Source organism: Prinia subflava, chromosome 9, assembly GCF_021018805.1.
Source record: "Prinia subflava isolate CZ2003 ecotype Zambia chromosome 9, Cam_Psub_1.2, whole genome shotgun sequence".
Classification (NCBI taxonomy): domain Eukaryota; kingdom Metazoa; phylum Chordata; class Aves; order Passeriformes; family Cisticolidae; genus Prinia; species Prinia subflava.
In genome coordinates this window covers 10,529,946-10,542,151 of record NC_086255.1, presented here as the reverse complement: position 1 = coordinate 10,542,151, position 12,206 = coordinate 10,529,946, and the positions used below count along the sequence as shown (strand labels likewise).

At 40.9% G+C, this 12,206-nt stretch overlaps 1 protein-coding gene across 2 annotated transcripts in view; it reads right to left on the bottom strand.

Annotated features, from left to right (window-relative positions):
• SORCS1 (sortilin related VPS10 domain containing receptor 1) overlaps positions 1 to 12,206 on the bottom strand; it is a 261,844-nt gene that overhangs the window by 81,271 nt on the left and 168,367 nt on the right. For both annotated transcript variants that reach the window (XM_063405354.1, XM_063405353.1), the window contains exon 5: positions 10,064 to 10,137. In XM_063405354.1, coding sequence (XP_063261424.1) covers positions 10,064 to 10,137 — 74 coding nt within the window. The remainder of the gene's footprint in view (positions 1 to 10,063; positions 10,138 to 12,206) is intronic.

Below are 12,206 nucleotides of genomic sequence, written 5' to 3'. Positions count from 1 at the left end.
TGCTTTCTCCTCATATTTCTCAAATCCGTTCTTCCCTTTCAGCATCTGCTCTCAAACACCAAGCACTCATATATCCACAAGCTTTTCTTCTTGTCTCTATGTTTTCACTTTGTGGTAAAATGCCAGCATGTCCTTTGTCCGTCCCTTTAATCTCAGGCTTTCTGCAATACTCCCAGAAACTTCAGGACACCAGGGATATCCTTGCAACGCTTTCTCTTGAATGGGGCTTATTGTAGTTTTGTGATTAACTTTTAGTGTTTTGTTAGTATAATTGTCTGGACATTCTGAAAAAGGGAAAAAGGAAAAGAAAAGAAAAAGAAAAAAATCTTTTGGGAAAAGGAGGAGTTAGAAGAGCCAAAGGGGGAGTGCAAGGCAGTGACCCTGCTGCCTTTACACTGAAGATGCTTACATTTTGAAAAATTTAGGACCCCCATGGCCCTATTACAAAGTTGCTTCCTAAAATTTTAATCACTATCAAGCCTGCTAAGTAGTTATCTGCACTTGAGAGGCTCACAAATCGATACCAGTGTCTGCAGCACAGCAATTGCCCTGAATGCAGATTCTTCATCCACCGTGAGAAGCAGCACAGGGAAAAGACCCCAAATCATCCCCTGGTTTAGAACTAGGCTGAACTAAACAAAAGCAGCCTGGCACTGCCCATTGCACAGTAAATGCTAGTTGGCATATTTCTGTAGTGACCAGCCCCTTGCCATCTTCTCTGTCTGAAACATTTCTAAAACCTTGGCTTCCTTGGCCTGTCAGCTCCTCTGAGCCAAGAAAATTCAATAGAGACCCTGTTACCCTGGGGTTTCCACCTCTTCTATCTTTTTTCACTTCTAGGGACAAAGGCAATTGTTTATGGATGCTGGGAACTGATGAGGCTTGCAAGGCAGTCAGACCACTCAGAACTGCAAAAAGGCATCATTGTGAAGAAAGCAAAAGCTTCTACTTGCTGCACCTAATTTCAAACTCCCATTTTTTCATAAACAATGAACTGAAAACACCAGACAGTAAGGGCTGCATCTCAAGGATTTGTGCATTCTGGAAAGTTGCTTTGTGTGCCTTTGGTTTTGGATGCTTGACTTCAGACACAGGCACACTGTATCTGGGACTATACACACAAGAAACTCGATGGCAATCTTTTCATACGTATTTCTTGTACCACAATGCTCACAGCAGCCAAGATCAAACATCTTTTTAAACAGGCAGTAGAAGACATTGTTATTTTACAGAATCTTGGAGGCAAATGGCCCAGAATGCCAAATGCTACCATGTCCTTTTCACAGACAGAGCCAGTGTGAATGTCCCTCATTCTTTATATGGACACAGAGGACTTATGCAGCTTTCCCATGTCTCAGAGGAAGTGACCAAATGCAGAATCAGGACTCCTGTGAACATTCCTCACCTCATCTGCTCTGGGGGTAAACAAGTATGATTTGTTCATGCAGCAAAGGCTGGCAGACAAATGACATAACAGCAGGTCTCTGCTAAGGTGGATGGAAGGAGATCCACACAGTTCTGGCCATTTTGAGATTATCATTGCTCAGTGGGAGTGGCTCAGATGTGGCTGTGGTGCAATGCCAACCACAAACAAAATGTGAAACAAAAGTTACACATTGCTTGGAAAATCCAGTTTGACTACTCAGCATGAAAAATGCTCATGTGCCTCAGCTGCATTCTGCAGATGACTTTGTTCTTAAGAAGCTATATATATACATTTAAGATGCCTCCTGACCCTCAGCATTCCTTCTTCCTAGTCCCAATTTGAACAAATCCCCATCTCCACATACACTGCATTACACAGAAAGACAAACTAGCTACAACAGTCATGAGTAAGAGGGAATGTACTCCTAGATATCCTTATGCCAAAGTTGTCCTACGAGCATAAATATTCTAACAAGCTTTATCCTGTCACAATAAAGCTATAAAGTTGCTTTGTTCAGCACACGATAATGGCTTTGTAATTCAATTATTGGTAGAATTTGCCTTTAGGGATTTATCTTCCTTTAGCCTCGGCACTCATGCGAATCCCTTATCGTAAATCTTGCCAATGCAAAACCAGCTCCTCCACTGCCTCTGGACATATCCTGTCACTTCATGGTGACAAACTGACACCTTCCTCCAGCTCAGTGATTGGCAGGTTTTTGGTTTTGTTTTAAAGGACAGAATGAAAACAAAAACAACAACAGTGGATGACGCTCGTGTTGTCCTCAGTAGCATCAGTTTTTTGGTCCCACTGATGTTTCTACAGTCCTAAATTCTAATTGCCATTCATAAAAATAGTAACATGTAGCACTGAACAGGGAGCTTTTTGTCCAAAGATACAAAAGTACTCGACAATCAACCTTTAAGTAACCTTCCCTGCATGGTACTGATTTGTTCAAGACCTATGGAAAAGTACAAGACAAGCAGACCAAGTTAGAAATAGGGGCTGAGGAAAATTTTTGTTCTCAGCTTTATAGATAAACTTCACTGATTAGTCAAGAGCACAGAGGCCTCATTGATTTGACCAAGATCACACAGTTGCTATGTGGCAGGGACAAAAATAGAGTCTGAGAGTCCTCCAGGCTCCTTTTCCTTTACTACTATATTGACTCTATGAAGACTTTGCAGATACTCTCTGTTCCTTTTTTTGCTTGCAGAGGTCAGTGAATCTGCCCCAGGGAGCTTAGTATGGGAGGCAATTCTTGTGGTTTCTTTAGTTCAGTCCCTATTATGTGAAATTTCACAGATTTTACTATTCCCGGAACATACTTTAAAAACTGCTTTCTAGTTTTAATATCTCCCAACAACATCCTCCTGACATGTTTTAGAAACACAGATTCCAGATAGGCATAAATCAGTACTTCATTTCTTTATATCTGTCTAATAAATCTCCCCTGACCATGATTTAATTAGTTTTTCCCTGCTACACCTCTGCACTGTTCTTTCCCACATTGTCCAGCCACAGGAAATGTTACAATTTGGTGCAGTTCAGCTGGCAGCCACTGGGCCAAATCCATTCCACGGTTTGCTTTACTCAGTTTGCCACCCCTCCTTTAGCACTGACAGAAAACAGCAGCGCAGTGAGTGAAGCCCAGCTTCTCCTGGTTGTGCCACCTCGCAGCACTGACCCAGAAATCAGCTGAAATAGGTGAGTAGGTGACTGGGGGTAGTGGTGTGACTTTCAGGCCGTGGGGAGTCACTTTTACTCTCACCATCCCACCACTTTTTAGAGCCCTAGTGCATAATGACCCTTCCACACTCTGCTGCCTCCATACCCCACAGCTTTGGGGGCAGCAGCAAAGGAAGCTCTGTCCCCTGCTGCTCTAACACCACAGCTCTCTGTGGGAAGCTCCAGAGAGGAAACTTAGCTAAAACTCTGAAATAGATGGATGCAAATTCTCAGGAGGTAGCTGTCTATTGCTGGTAACACAGGGTGGGAGGAATGTCTTTAAACAAGGATCTAAACTAAGTGGATAAAATTCAGTTAACCGTAGATTCTGATTTTAAGATAGACCTTCAATCTTATATCTCCTTTCCATATATTGCAGGAAACCTAAGACTTCAAGCTGGCTTGAAGAGAAAGGAGAAGGAAAGTACCCTCTAGTTACAGCCTCTGAGCTCCCCTCCTTGATATCATGAACAAAACCTGATTTACAGCTTCTCTGCTGGTACACTCTAACAGGATCACAATTTCCTACTGTGTTAAGACCATGTCTCTTGCATCTTGTGGTGCTGTGGCCCAGTCAGGCCAGCAAATGAGTTGGAGCAGGAATGGAAAGCCAGCTCTGCTAGCACAGGATGCTGCTCATTAAACACACAGGAGAACACAGCAGTGCAACCTCCCTGGCACAGATCTGGACAAATCCACAGGGGACTTACCTGTGCACGGCTTCACCTTCCCAAGGTCTGTCCTTTATAGGGGCACACAGAGAAATCAGCTGCTCAGCCCAATGCCTGCAGGAGACTGACACACTCCAGGTCCTGCACAGCACTGCAGGCTCCTGCTACTGATTAACCTCCAAATCAAGATTTTGAACATGGTGAAGGGATGCCTGCCTAATTCTGCACAACTCTAACGAGGGAAAGTGGATCATGTAAAAAAGCTCATGGGAGTCTGTACTCATTTATAAAGTATCTCTGGATGATTTTTTAAGAAATATCTGCTGAATTGGGAAACCTAAAATTCACCAACCTATGTGTCAGTCAGACTGGGGCTTCTTGGTCCCAAAAGCCTTAATCAGATGAACATTTGCTTCAGTCACACTTGCTGAAAACTGTCACAGGTTTCTCTGGCATGTACCCATAACCATCATATTTAAGCTATGAAAAAAAACCATTTTAAATTAAATTTCTTCTCTTCAACCCACTGAATAAGGCTTGTGTATTAGATCAAGTGGATGATTTTCTGGACAGGCTGTCACAATGCACTTTGATTGGCATCTTTCCCATCAGCTTCCAGCCGTGGCCCTGCAGTGATTAAAAGGTCCTGTTCAGCCATACACAGCATCATTTGTAAACAGCCCAGGCACTGAGGCATTTAAATTACCTCAGCCCACCTGGGTGGGCGTGCAAATCTCACCAAGCCAAGAACTGACAGAAACACTGGGACAGTGCGCCCAGCTTTATCCAAGTGCTTGAATATAATGAAGTTTTTAACAGGGCTTTGACACCTCATCCCCTTGATTTTCAGCTTTTTCAGCTGCTCCAGTGAACACAGTCAGAGCTTTTAAAATACAGTCTCCAGCCTCCTTTGAAAAAGAAAATATATATACTATATAATTATACTGTGAAGATTAACTTTCTTTGCTACTACTCACAAAAGAAACACAAATATAGCCCTATCTACTCATCTGTCCTCCCAGCTGCTTACAGGCTTTTCTCCCCTTCAGTGTGTGTGCATATTTTGGTGTGATTTGTTGGGAAAAGTTGGCTGACTTACTATTTTACAATGTTTGCCTCCATTTTCTTCTCCTGCTCATACTCAGGAAAACATAAGACTGAGTGGAGACTTAGCAACATCTCTTACCAAACTGACCTATCTCCTCTAATTTCTTCAGGGAATCATTAACATCATGGACATGTGATGCTACTGGAAATCGTAAATGTTGTGGGTTGGAGTGGATCCTAGAGATCATCTAGCTCCAGTTCTCCTGCCATGGGCAGGGACACCTTCCACAAATCAGGTTGCTCAAAGCCCCATCCAACCTGGCCTTCAACACTTCCAACTTCCACAGCTTCTCTGGGCAACCTGTGCCCCACCACCCCAAAAGTGAAGAATTTCCTCCCAAAATATAATCTAGATCTGCTCTTTTTCATCTGGAAGCCAACACCCCTTGTCTTATTGCTCCCTGCCCTTGGCAAAGGACTCTCTCCTAGCCCTTTTCAGGCTCAGGAAGGGGCTCTAATATCTCCCCAGAGCCTTCTCTTCTCCAGAATGAACATCCCCAGGTGTCTCAGCCTCACAGGGGAAGTGCTCCAGCCCTCTTGGTATTACAGCCTTCCAATCTCCTTGAAGTATGGAGTGCTATTAATTTTGTATTTCTCCTACTTGCTTGTCTGGGTGCAACACTCAAGTAAAAAAATAAAATCAATACCACTGATAGAGATGATGACTGTAGCTTGATGATCTAATTTACTAGTTGGGCTTTTCTATTGTTCATTTTATGTTTAGACACCTTTATTATTTTATTTTATTTCTTTCCTCCCCCTCCAAGCTTCTCAGGGTTAGATTTTTATTAGAATTAGATGAGAGTCTTTTCAGAAAAATGTCTCATTTTGATTAAAAACATTTTGAGAAATTTTATGATATTTTTAACCTTTATATATATATATATATATACATATATATATATATATATACATATATATATACCTTTTTTTGGGGGTGGCCAGCTCTAATTGTGATGCCTTGACTTACTGACTTTTAGGAAGTAATTTCGAGTGGAAGGCATGACTTGATCTGAGGACCAGAATAAAAACCTGGCTTTAATGACCAACAAATGTCTGCATTTTGCACTTAGAGCAGTTTTTCTGCCTGAATGAATGTTTGGATTTGCAAGTCCCAAAGTATCACTGCTGAACTCTGACTAGATGACTGAACCACTCTAAAAAAGGAAGAAAAAAGCAATGTAATTCCCAGTGATCACCACTTGTGATCACATTTGTATTTAGTAAAAAGCAGCATCTACACCAGCAAAATTCCACAATAGCAACATATGCCAAAAATCACCAAGTATCAGAAAAAATAAACTCAGAAGTATTTAAATTAAGTATTTTTATTCAACTCTTTCAACTAGGATCTACTGCATTCTCTTTCCCTAATGCCAACTACATTAGTAAACATTGTGCTATCAGCAATAATCCATGTATATTAACTTGTTTCAGTATTACACTGCTGAATTAATATTGCTTAGAGTACTCCTTCCTAGTAATTAGGGTATTTTCACAGAGCACAGTTCCAGAATTACCAAGGACCTTGATAACTTTCAGGCATTTTTCTGTCACAGTACATTTAACAGCAAAATCTCAAGAAGCTGCCAGAAAAATAATAAAAAACATGAAAGTTGTTGATACAGTGCACAACTGCTGTGCCTTGGGCTTGTATGCAGTGTGGATTCTTCCAAGTCTCTACCTGACACATAATGTGGGGTTGACTCTCTGAGTGGAGAACATTTTGCTCAGCACAGCACTTCCACATCCCTGGATTATACACACAGATAGGTGATGATACCCAAATTACAGAAATTATTGGAGATGTCAGTTAGAGTAGCCCATCACTAAAGCCTGCCCAGCCACAAGTGTGTCCTAACAACCTTTTAATGAGGTAGAAAATTACAGATCCCTTTTCTCAGCCTCTGTTTTATTTTGTTTTTTCCTGGAGGTTTTTAAGACGAGAAGTCTCCAGTCACCTCTCCTTTTAAAGGTGTTTTAAAGGTTTTCATCTGCTCATCTCCCATCTGATACCTCCTTTCATACAATGACATTATACCTCTTTCATCACAGGTGTGGATGTCAGGGCATCACTTAGAGCTGCAGGTGGAAGAATGAAAAGGAGGAACAGAAGAGCTTTGAATAAAAAATACTCTATTTCCATACTAATGACTCCTCCTAATGAAACAGAGGATGCAAGAATAAAATGTACATGCAGGCTACAAGGAGCTGAGTTGTGTCTACACTACAAAGAGTGTTTTCTCAGAGTTATGTAGTAATGTAAGTAATGAGTTAAGTAAGTTATGTAGTAATCATCAGACTGTTTTTCTTCAGAGCTTCAAATTTTCCTGGAGTGGTAGGAGGAAGAGGTGTTGCACAGAGCAGCCAAAAACAAGCAAATAAAGAAGAAAATTCTCCTGGCAACAGATACAAGAAATGCAGCTGTAAAAGACACTACAGCTTCTCTGGCAGTGTTTGCAGGTAGAGCCTTCTCAAGGCTAAAATGAGCAAGCCCAGAGGAGTTTATTCACAAGACTCTTGCGTGACCCAAAAGCCATTTACAAGACAACATGACAGACTAAAATGGCAATGGAAATATCAGTGAGCAATCAGGAAAATGCATCTTTGCTTTCATCAACCATTCAAGTCCATGTAAAAGTCTTTAAAGTCTTCCAGGTGCCCCTTCCCTGTCAAAACAAGCAGCATAACTAACTGCAGCCTCAAGAAGACCTGATGCCAGAGGCCTTGCTTTGTGTCTCCCATTTTAGAGATGTCCTAGTTTAGAGAGTACTGGAAGCAATCTATACTAAAGCTACTCCTCAGCCTTCCTTAGATATCAGAATATTCCCCTCATTCTCTGCCCAGTACAGCTGTGTCCTGGTTGATCCCTTCAAAGACATTTGATTTAGATAAAGCACCAGGAAGAGGAGAGAGTATCCCCACGTTCTGCTCTAAGTTGTGAATCTAGGACATTTTACTTCACTATTTCTACTCTTAAGAATAAGCAAAGTCATTCTTCTTACTTTTCAGGTTGATGCACTGCATATTTACAAGCTAAAACGTAATAATAAATTTAAGATGCCCAAACAACAAATCATGGGGCACTGAGCAAGGCTTTACCCAACTTGTACACCAGCACTGGCTACAGAGATGGTGCTGCAGAAATCTGGATTTCAGCTGTACTCCTGCAGCCTCTTGGGCCCCAGTTCCCTTTTGCTTTTCTTACATGGGGAGTCAACTGTGACCATGCATTGAGGTGCAAAGGGCTTCCCTTCTGATCCAGCATTCCAGTGCTGCTGTACCTGGCTGCACAGAATGGAAATGCATATTATAGCCCAGTGTTGCTCTCTGTGGTGTTCTCAGTCACACGTGCACAGCTGTTTTCTGCTGTGGATGTGCTTGAGGACAGACAGTGTCCGCAGAATTGCAGCTAAAAGTATTCTTTTTGTCCTAGGGTCATTATGATCATCATAAATACAGAATGAGATGCAACAGTGCCTCCACAAATTGTATTATTTTCACTTTTGACAGCAGAAGTACAGCCTAGCTTACTCTGAGGTGTGTTATGCAATGGGAATTCTGTTCAAGGTGAAAATACAGGCTTGCAGTTTCATGCTTGGTGAATGGCTGTAAGGAAATTAGATGGGTGGTTGGAACATTTTTTTTCATCTTTTAACTTGTTCTTTGCCTTTGAAGTTCCAAGCCTAAGTTCCTTTATTTATTAGTTTCCGAGAGGTCTTCAAAGTTTGAGCTCCACAGAAAGGGAAAATTATAACTTCATCTTTTTTCCTATTGTAGGCGTTCATCAGCTCATTTCCCAATAAACCAGAACTGTAAGCAATGACAGGCAACTTCAAAAGGCTTGGAGTACTATACAGGACATGGGGATCCAGGAACAGGGACAGCCTTTCCAGCCCTCTGAGCCCCTTCAGCAATCACAATTTGGTTGGATTACAAGTTTTTGTCTCAAAGACAAAATTACCCAGATTTTGTACCCAGACAAAGGTACCCAGATTTCTATGACTTTCTCCTTTTATTAGCCCAGAAAAAAAAAAAAAAAAAAAAGAGGATGTGTATCACTCTGTGTTTGTGTCTGACATTTTGAGCCCCTGTTAGGAGTTCTGTGGGAAAGAAATAGTGATATAAACACACATGTGACTTCTATACAGATGCTCCCACAGAAATGAGTTTAAGTTAAAAATGGAATTTGGCTTGCATTAGCTTCAGCTAACACAGGTTCTGAGAAAGGATTAAAAAGCAGAGGCAGCAAACAAAATCTCTGGCATATTCTTTGCAGACCAAACATAAATTCAACTTTAGAAGTAAATTTGACCTAGAGCTCTCCCTTCTTTTATAAATTAAAAGAAAATATTTGACTAAACCAGTCATGAATCTTGCTATGTTCAAAACCTGTGGGTCTGACATAAATTTATAGTATAGAAGTTCATTTTAATCACTGGGTTCAGCTCCTCCTGATTTCAAGATGACTATTTTATCAAAAGCTTCTCTTCTAAAGGCATATTCACAGGACATAAGCCCATTTCTGCTCACAGGCAGACTAATGCCTCCATAAGGAGTCGATGAGAAGTCCCACAGATTTACACCAAAACACAAGAAAACCTTATCTTTGATTTGGACTATACAACCATGTTTGCAGAGAAAAAATAGTTCGGCATCTCCTTCATCTCTCAGCTTTCTTTTCCATGTAAGTCAAAGTTACACTGATTTCTGTCTAGTGGCAGCATGCTCACTTTCAAGGACTAAGGTCTAACAGTAATTAAAAGCACAACACCAGGCACTAGAGGATGTCTATCTGTGGCAGGCATGCTGGTGTCCTCCAAGACTTGAGGCTTTGTCCCTTAATTGTAGCAGGACCAGACTGAACTCTTCATTCTCCCATCCTAAATCAATGCTTTCCCCAGACTATTATTCAATATACTTCAGTTCTGCATCATTCTCAGATCAAAGACCCAGCACTTTAATGTCATATAAACACATAATGCCTCTTTCATACCAATTCTAGACTAATCTCAACAAATCAGCAGTGCAGACTGTATTCAGCCACGCTGCCTTCAAGACCTCATTCCAACACCTCTGTGTGTGGGGGGAAGTTGTGTCAAGGAAATCAGGACGAGGGTTTTGCTCTTACCAGTAGAACCTGTTTGGTGTAACTCCCTCATGAAGAAGCAGCCATCTTCTGCCAAACTCCACGGAACTGAATAACTGTGGACAAAAAAACAAACAGCCATGGATCACAGTAAAACACAAAGATAACAGAGAAATTAACCTGAAAAACCCTCTACCACTTCTGAGATAATCACTTGGACTTTTATTCATCCCAGTCTCCAAGGGGCACACCTGGGGCAGCTGAAACATGTCTGTGGTGCCTTTTATTGGCACAGAGAATGTGTGATATGGGAAACAACTGGTATTACCTGGGGGGTCACTTTATGGGTAACCCGGCAACCTGCCCTGAATGAAATCCATCATCCAGTTGCCTTCCTCAATATTATGTCAGAAGGACACTGTCTTTCCACTAGCAGTGCCATCCTTGGCAAGCTCCATCAACCTGGCACCAAAAAATGTTCTAAGGTGTCTAGACTTCCCTTGCAGGACTGGATGAGTTCAAACAGCACAAGTCACTTGTTCCAAGGAAACCCGTGATTCTCCCTCTGCTCTTGTCCTTCTCCTGCCAACAACGTGACACCTTCTCCTCGTCTGGTTATGCAAACAATATCCAAATACATCAGTCATTTCAGAAAATCCTTCCATGATAAATACCAAACCAGCCTGGGAAAGGTCAGCAGAAAGGCACGTTACAGGTATTATAAATCCTTTGACGTGTCTTTGTGGAATGATACACAAATGTTACTACTACAGAGCACTTAGAAACAGCTGCTCTCCGTAAGTGCTGCCATCAAGTAATTCTCAGAAGGCCAGTGGAGGGAAGGATCACTTGGGTTCTGTTATTTCTTTTGCTTAGTTTAACTTCAAATTTATCATGTGGAAGGATTGAGAGGCAGTCAGCCCTACACTTTTCTTGCAGATTCATCCTGCTTCCCCTTTCTTTGCCTGGTAGACTTGGTCAGCCCCTTTTCTGGCAAGGCAGACATTGCACATTGTTTTTTGAACTATTATCACTTGATGACATCTCTTTTTCATGACATCTCTTAAGGGATTTTGCATAACCATGGCAAATTTTTTTTGAACATGAAGTGGCAGTGGATTGGTAAGAAAGAGAAAGATGGATGTCTGTGAGAAAAACTGAGAAGGAAAAATGATGATTTAGAAGCTTTCATCAGAAAAGATGATTTGAATATATTTTAAGGATTGTGAGATGGGATGCAAAAACTTTGAGGGTCTACTTATTTGGATATTGATTCCAAATGCAAAATCAAATATCCCTCACTTTTCCCATGGTAAAAACTTGTAAGAACGCAGAGAAACTAATTCAAAGAGCTTTTTAGTAAACTGTAGACTGCCATGTGTTAAACTTTACTCTGAAATATTAAAGCTAAAAAATTCACCTCTTTCATCTCCCTTTCTCTTGAACACTGTCAAAGAAGAGAGAGGGGACAGAAGATAACAAGAGTAAGAAGAGAGAAAAACAGTTTAGTTCTGTGGCTAGAATTGCATCCCATTTTTAAACTTCAGTGAGTCTGTTATTTTTCCTTAAGTAGATTATAGATACATTTTTATTTGAAATTTTAGGAAACCATAACTATAACAAAGGAAAACTTTTCATTTTGGAAATTAAAGAATATCTTTTGGAACATTGAACAACCACTTTTTGAAGTGGTTTAAGGTTATCTATTCAAGAACTTTACCATTACAGGAAGCATTTTCCCTCCTTCACACTCAAAATTCATTTCTAGACCTTTTTTAATAATTCCAGCAAGAAATAAAAACATGATAACAATAAGCTACAGCTATTATCTACCATCTCTCTGATGTCAATGTTTTTCTTTTCATGGCAAGGTAGTTTCTTCTGTGCCAAGTGCTTTGACATACAGTAATTTAAGTTTCAATAAAGGTCATGTGAGTCTTTAATTAAGAACAGAAAGCAATCCAAACTCAGCAAATCCCTCTGTACTTCCAGACCAGGGATAAACAGGATGCAAGCTTTCCAGGGACATTGATGTTCCGATGGCTGAAGTCATCGTATTGAACCTTGTTTTCCCACCTTTGGTATCTCTCACCCTTATCCCTCTCTGTTTTCCCTGAGCACAACTTCAAGCAGGTTATTTCCTCTCTGAATTTCCTCCTGACAGTATTGGTACCCAGAATGAATT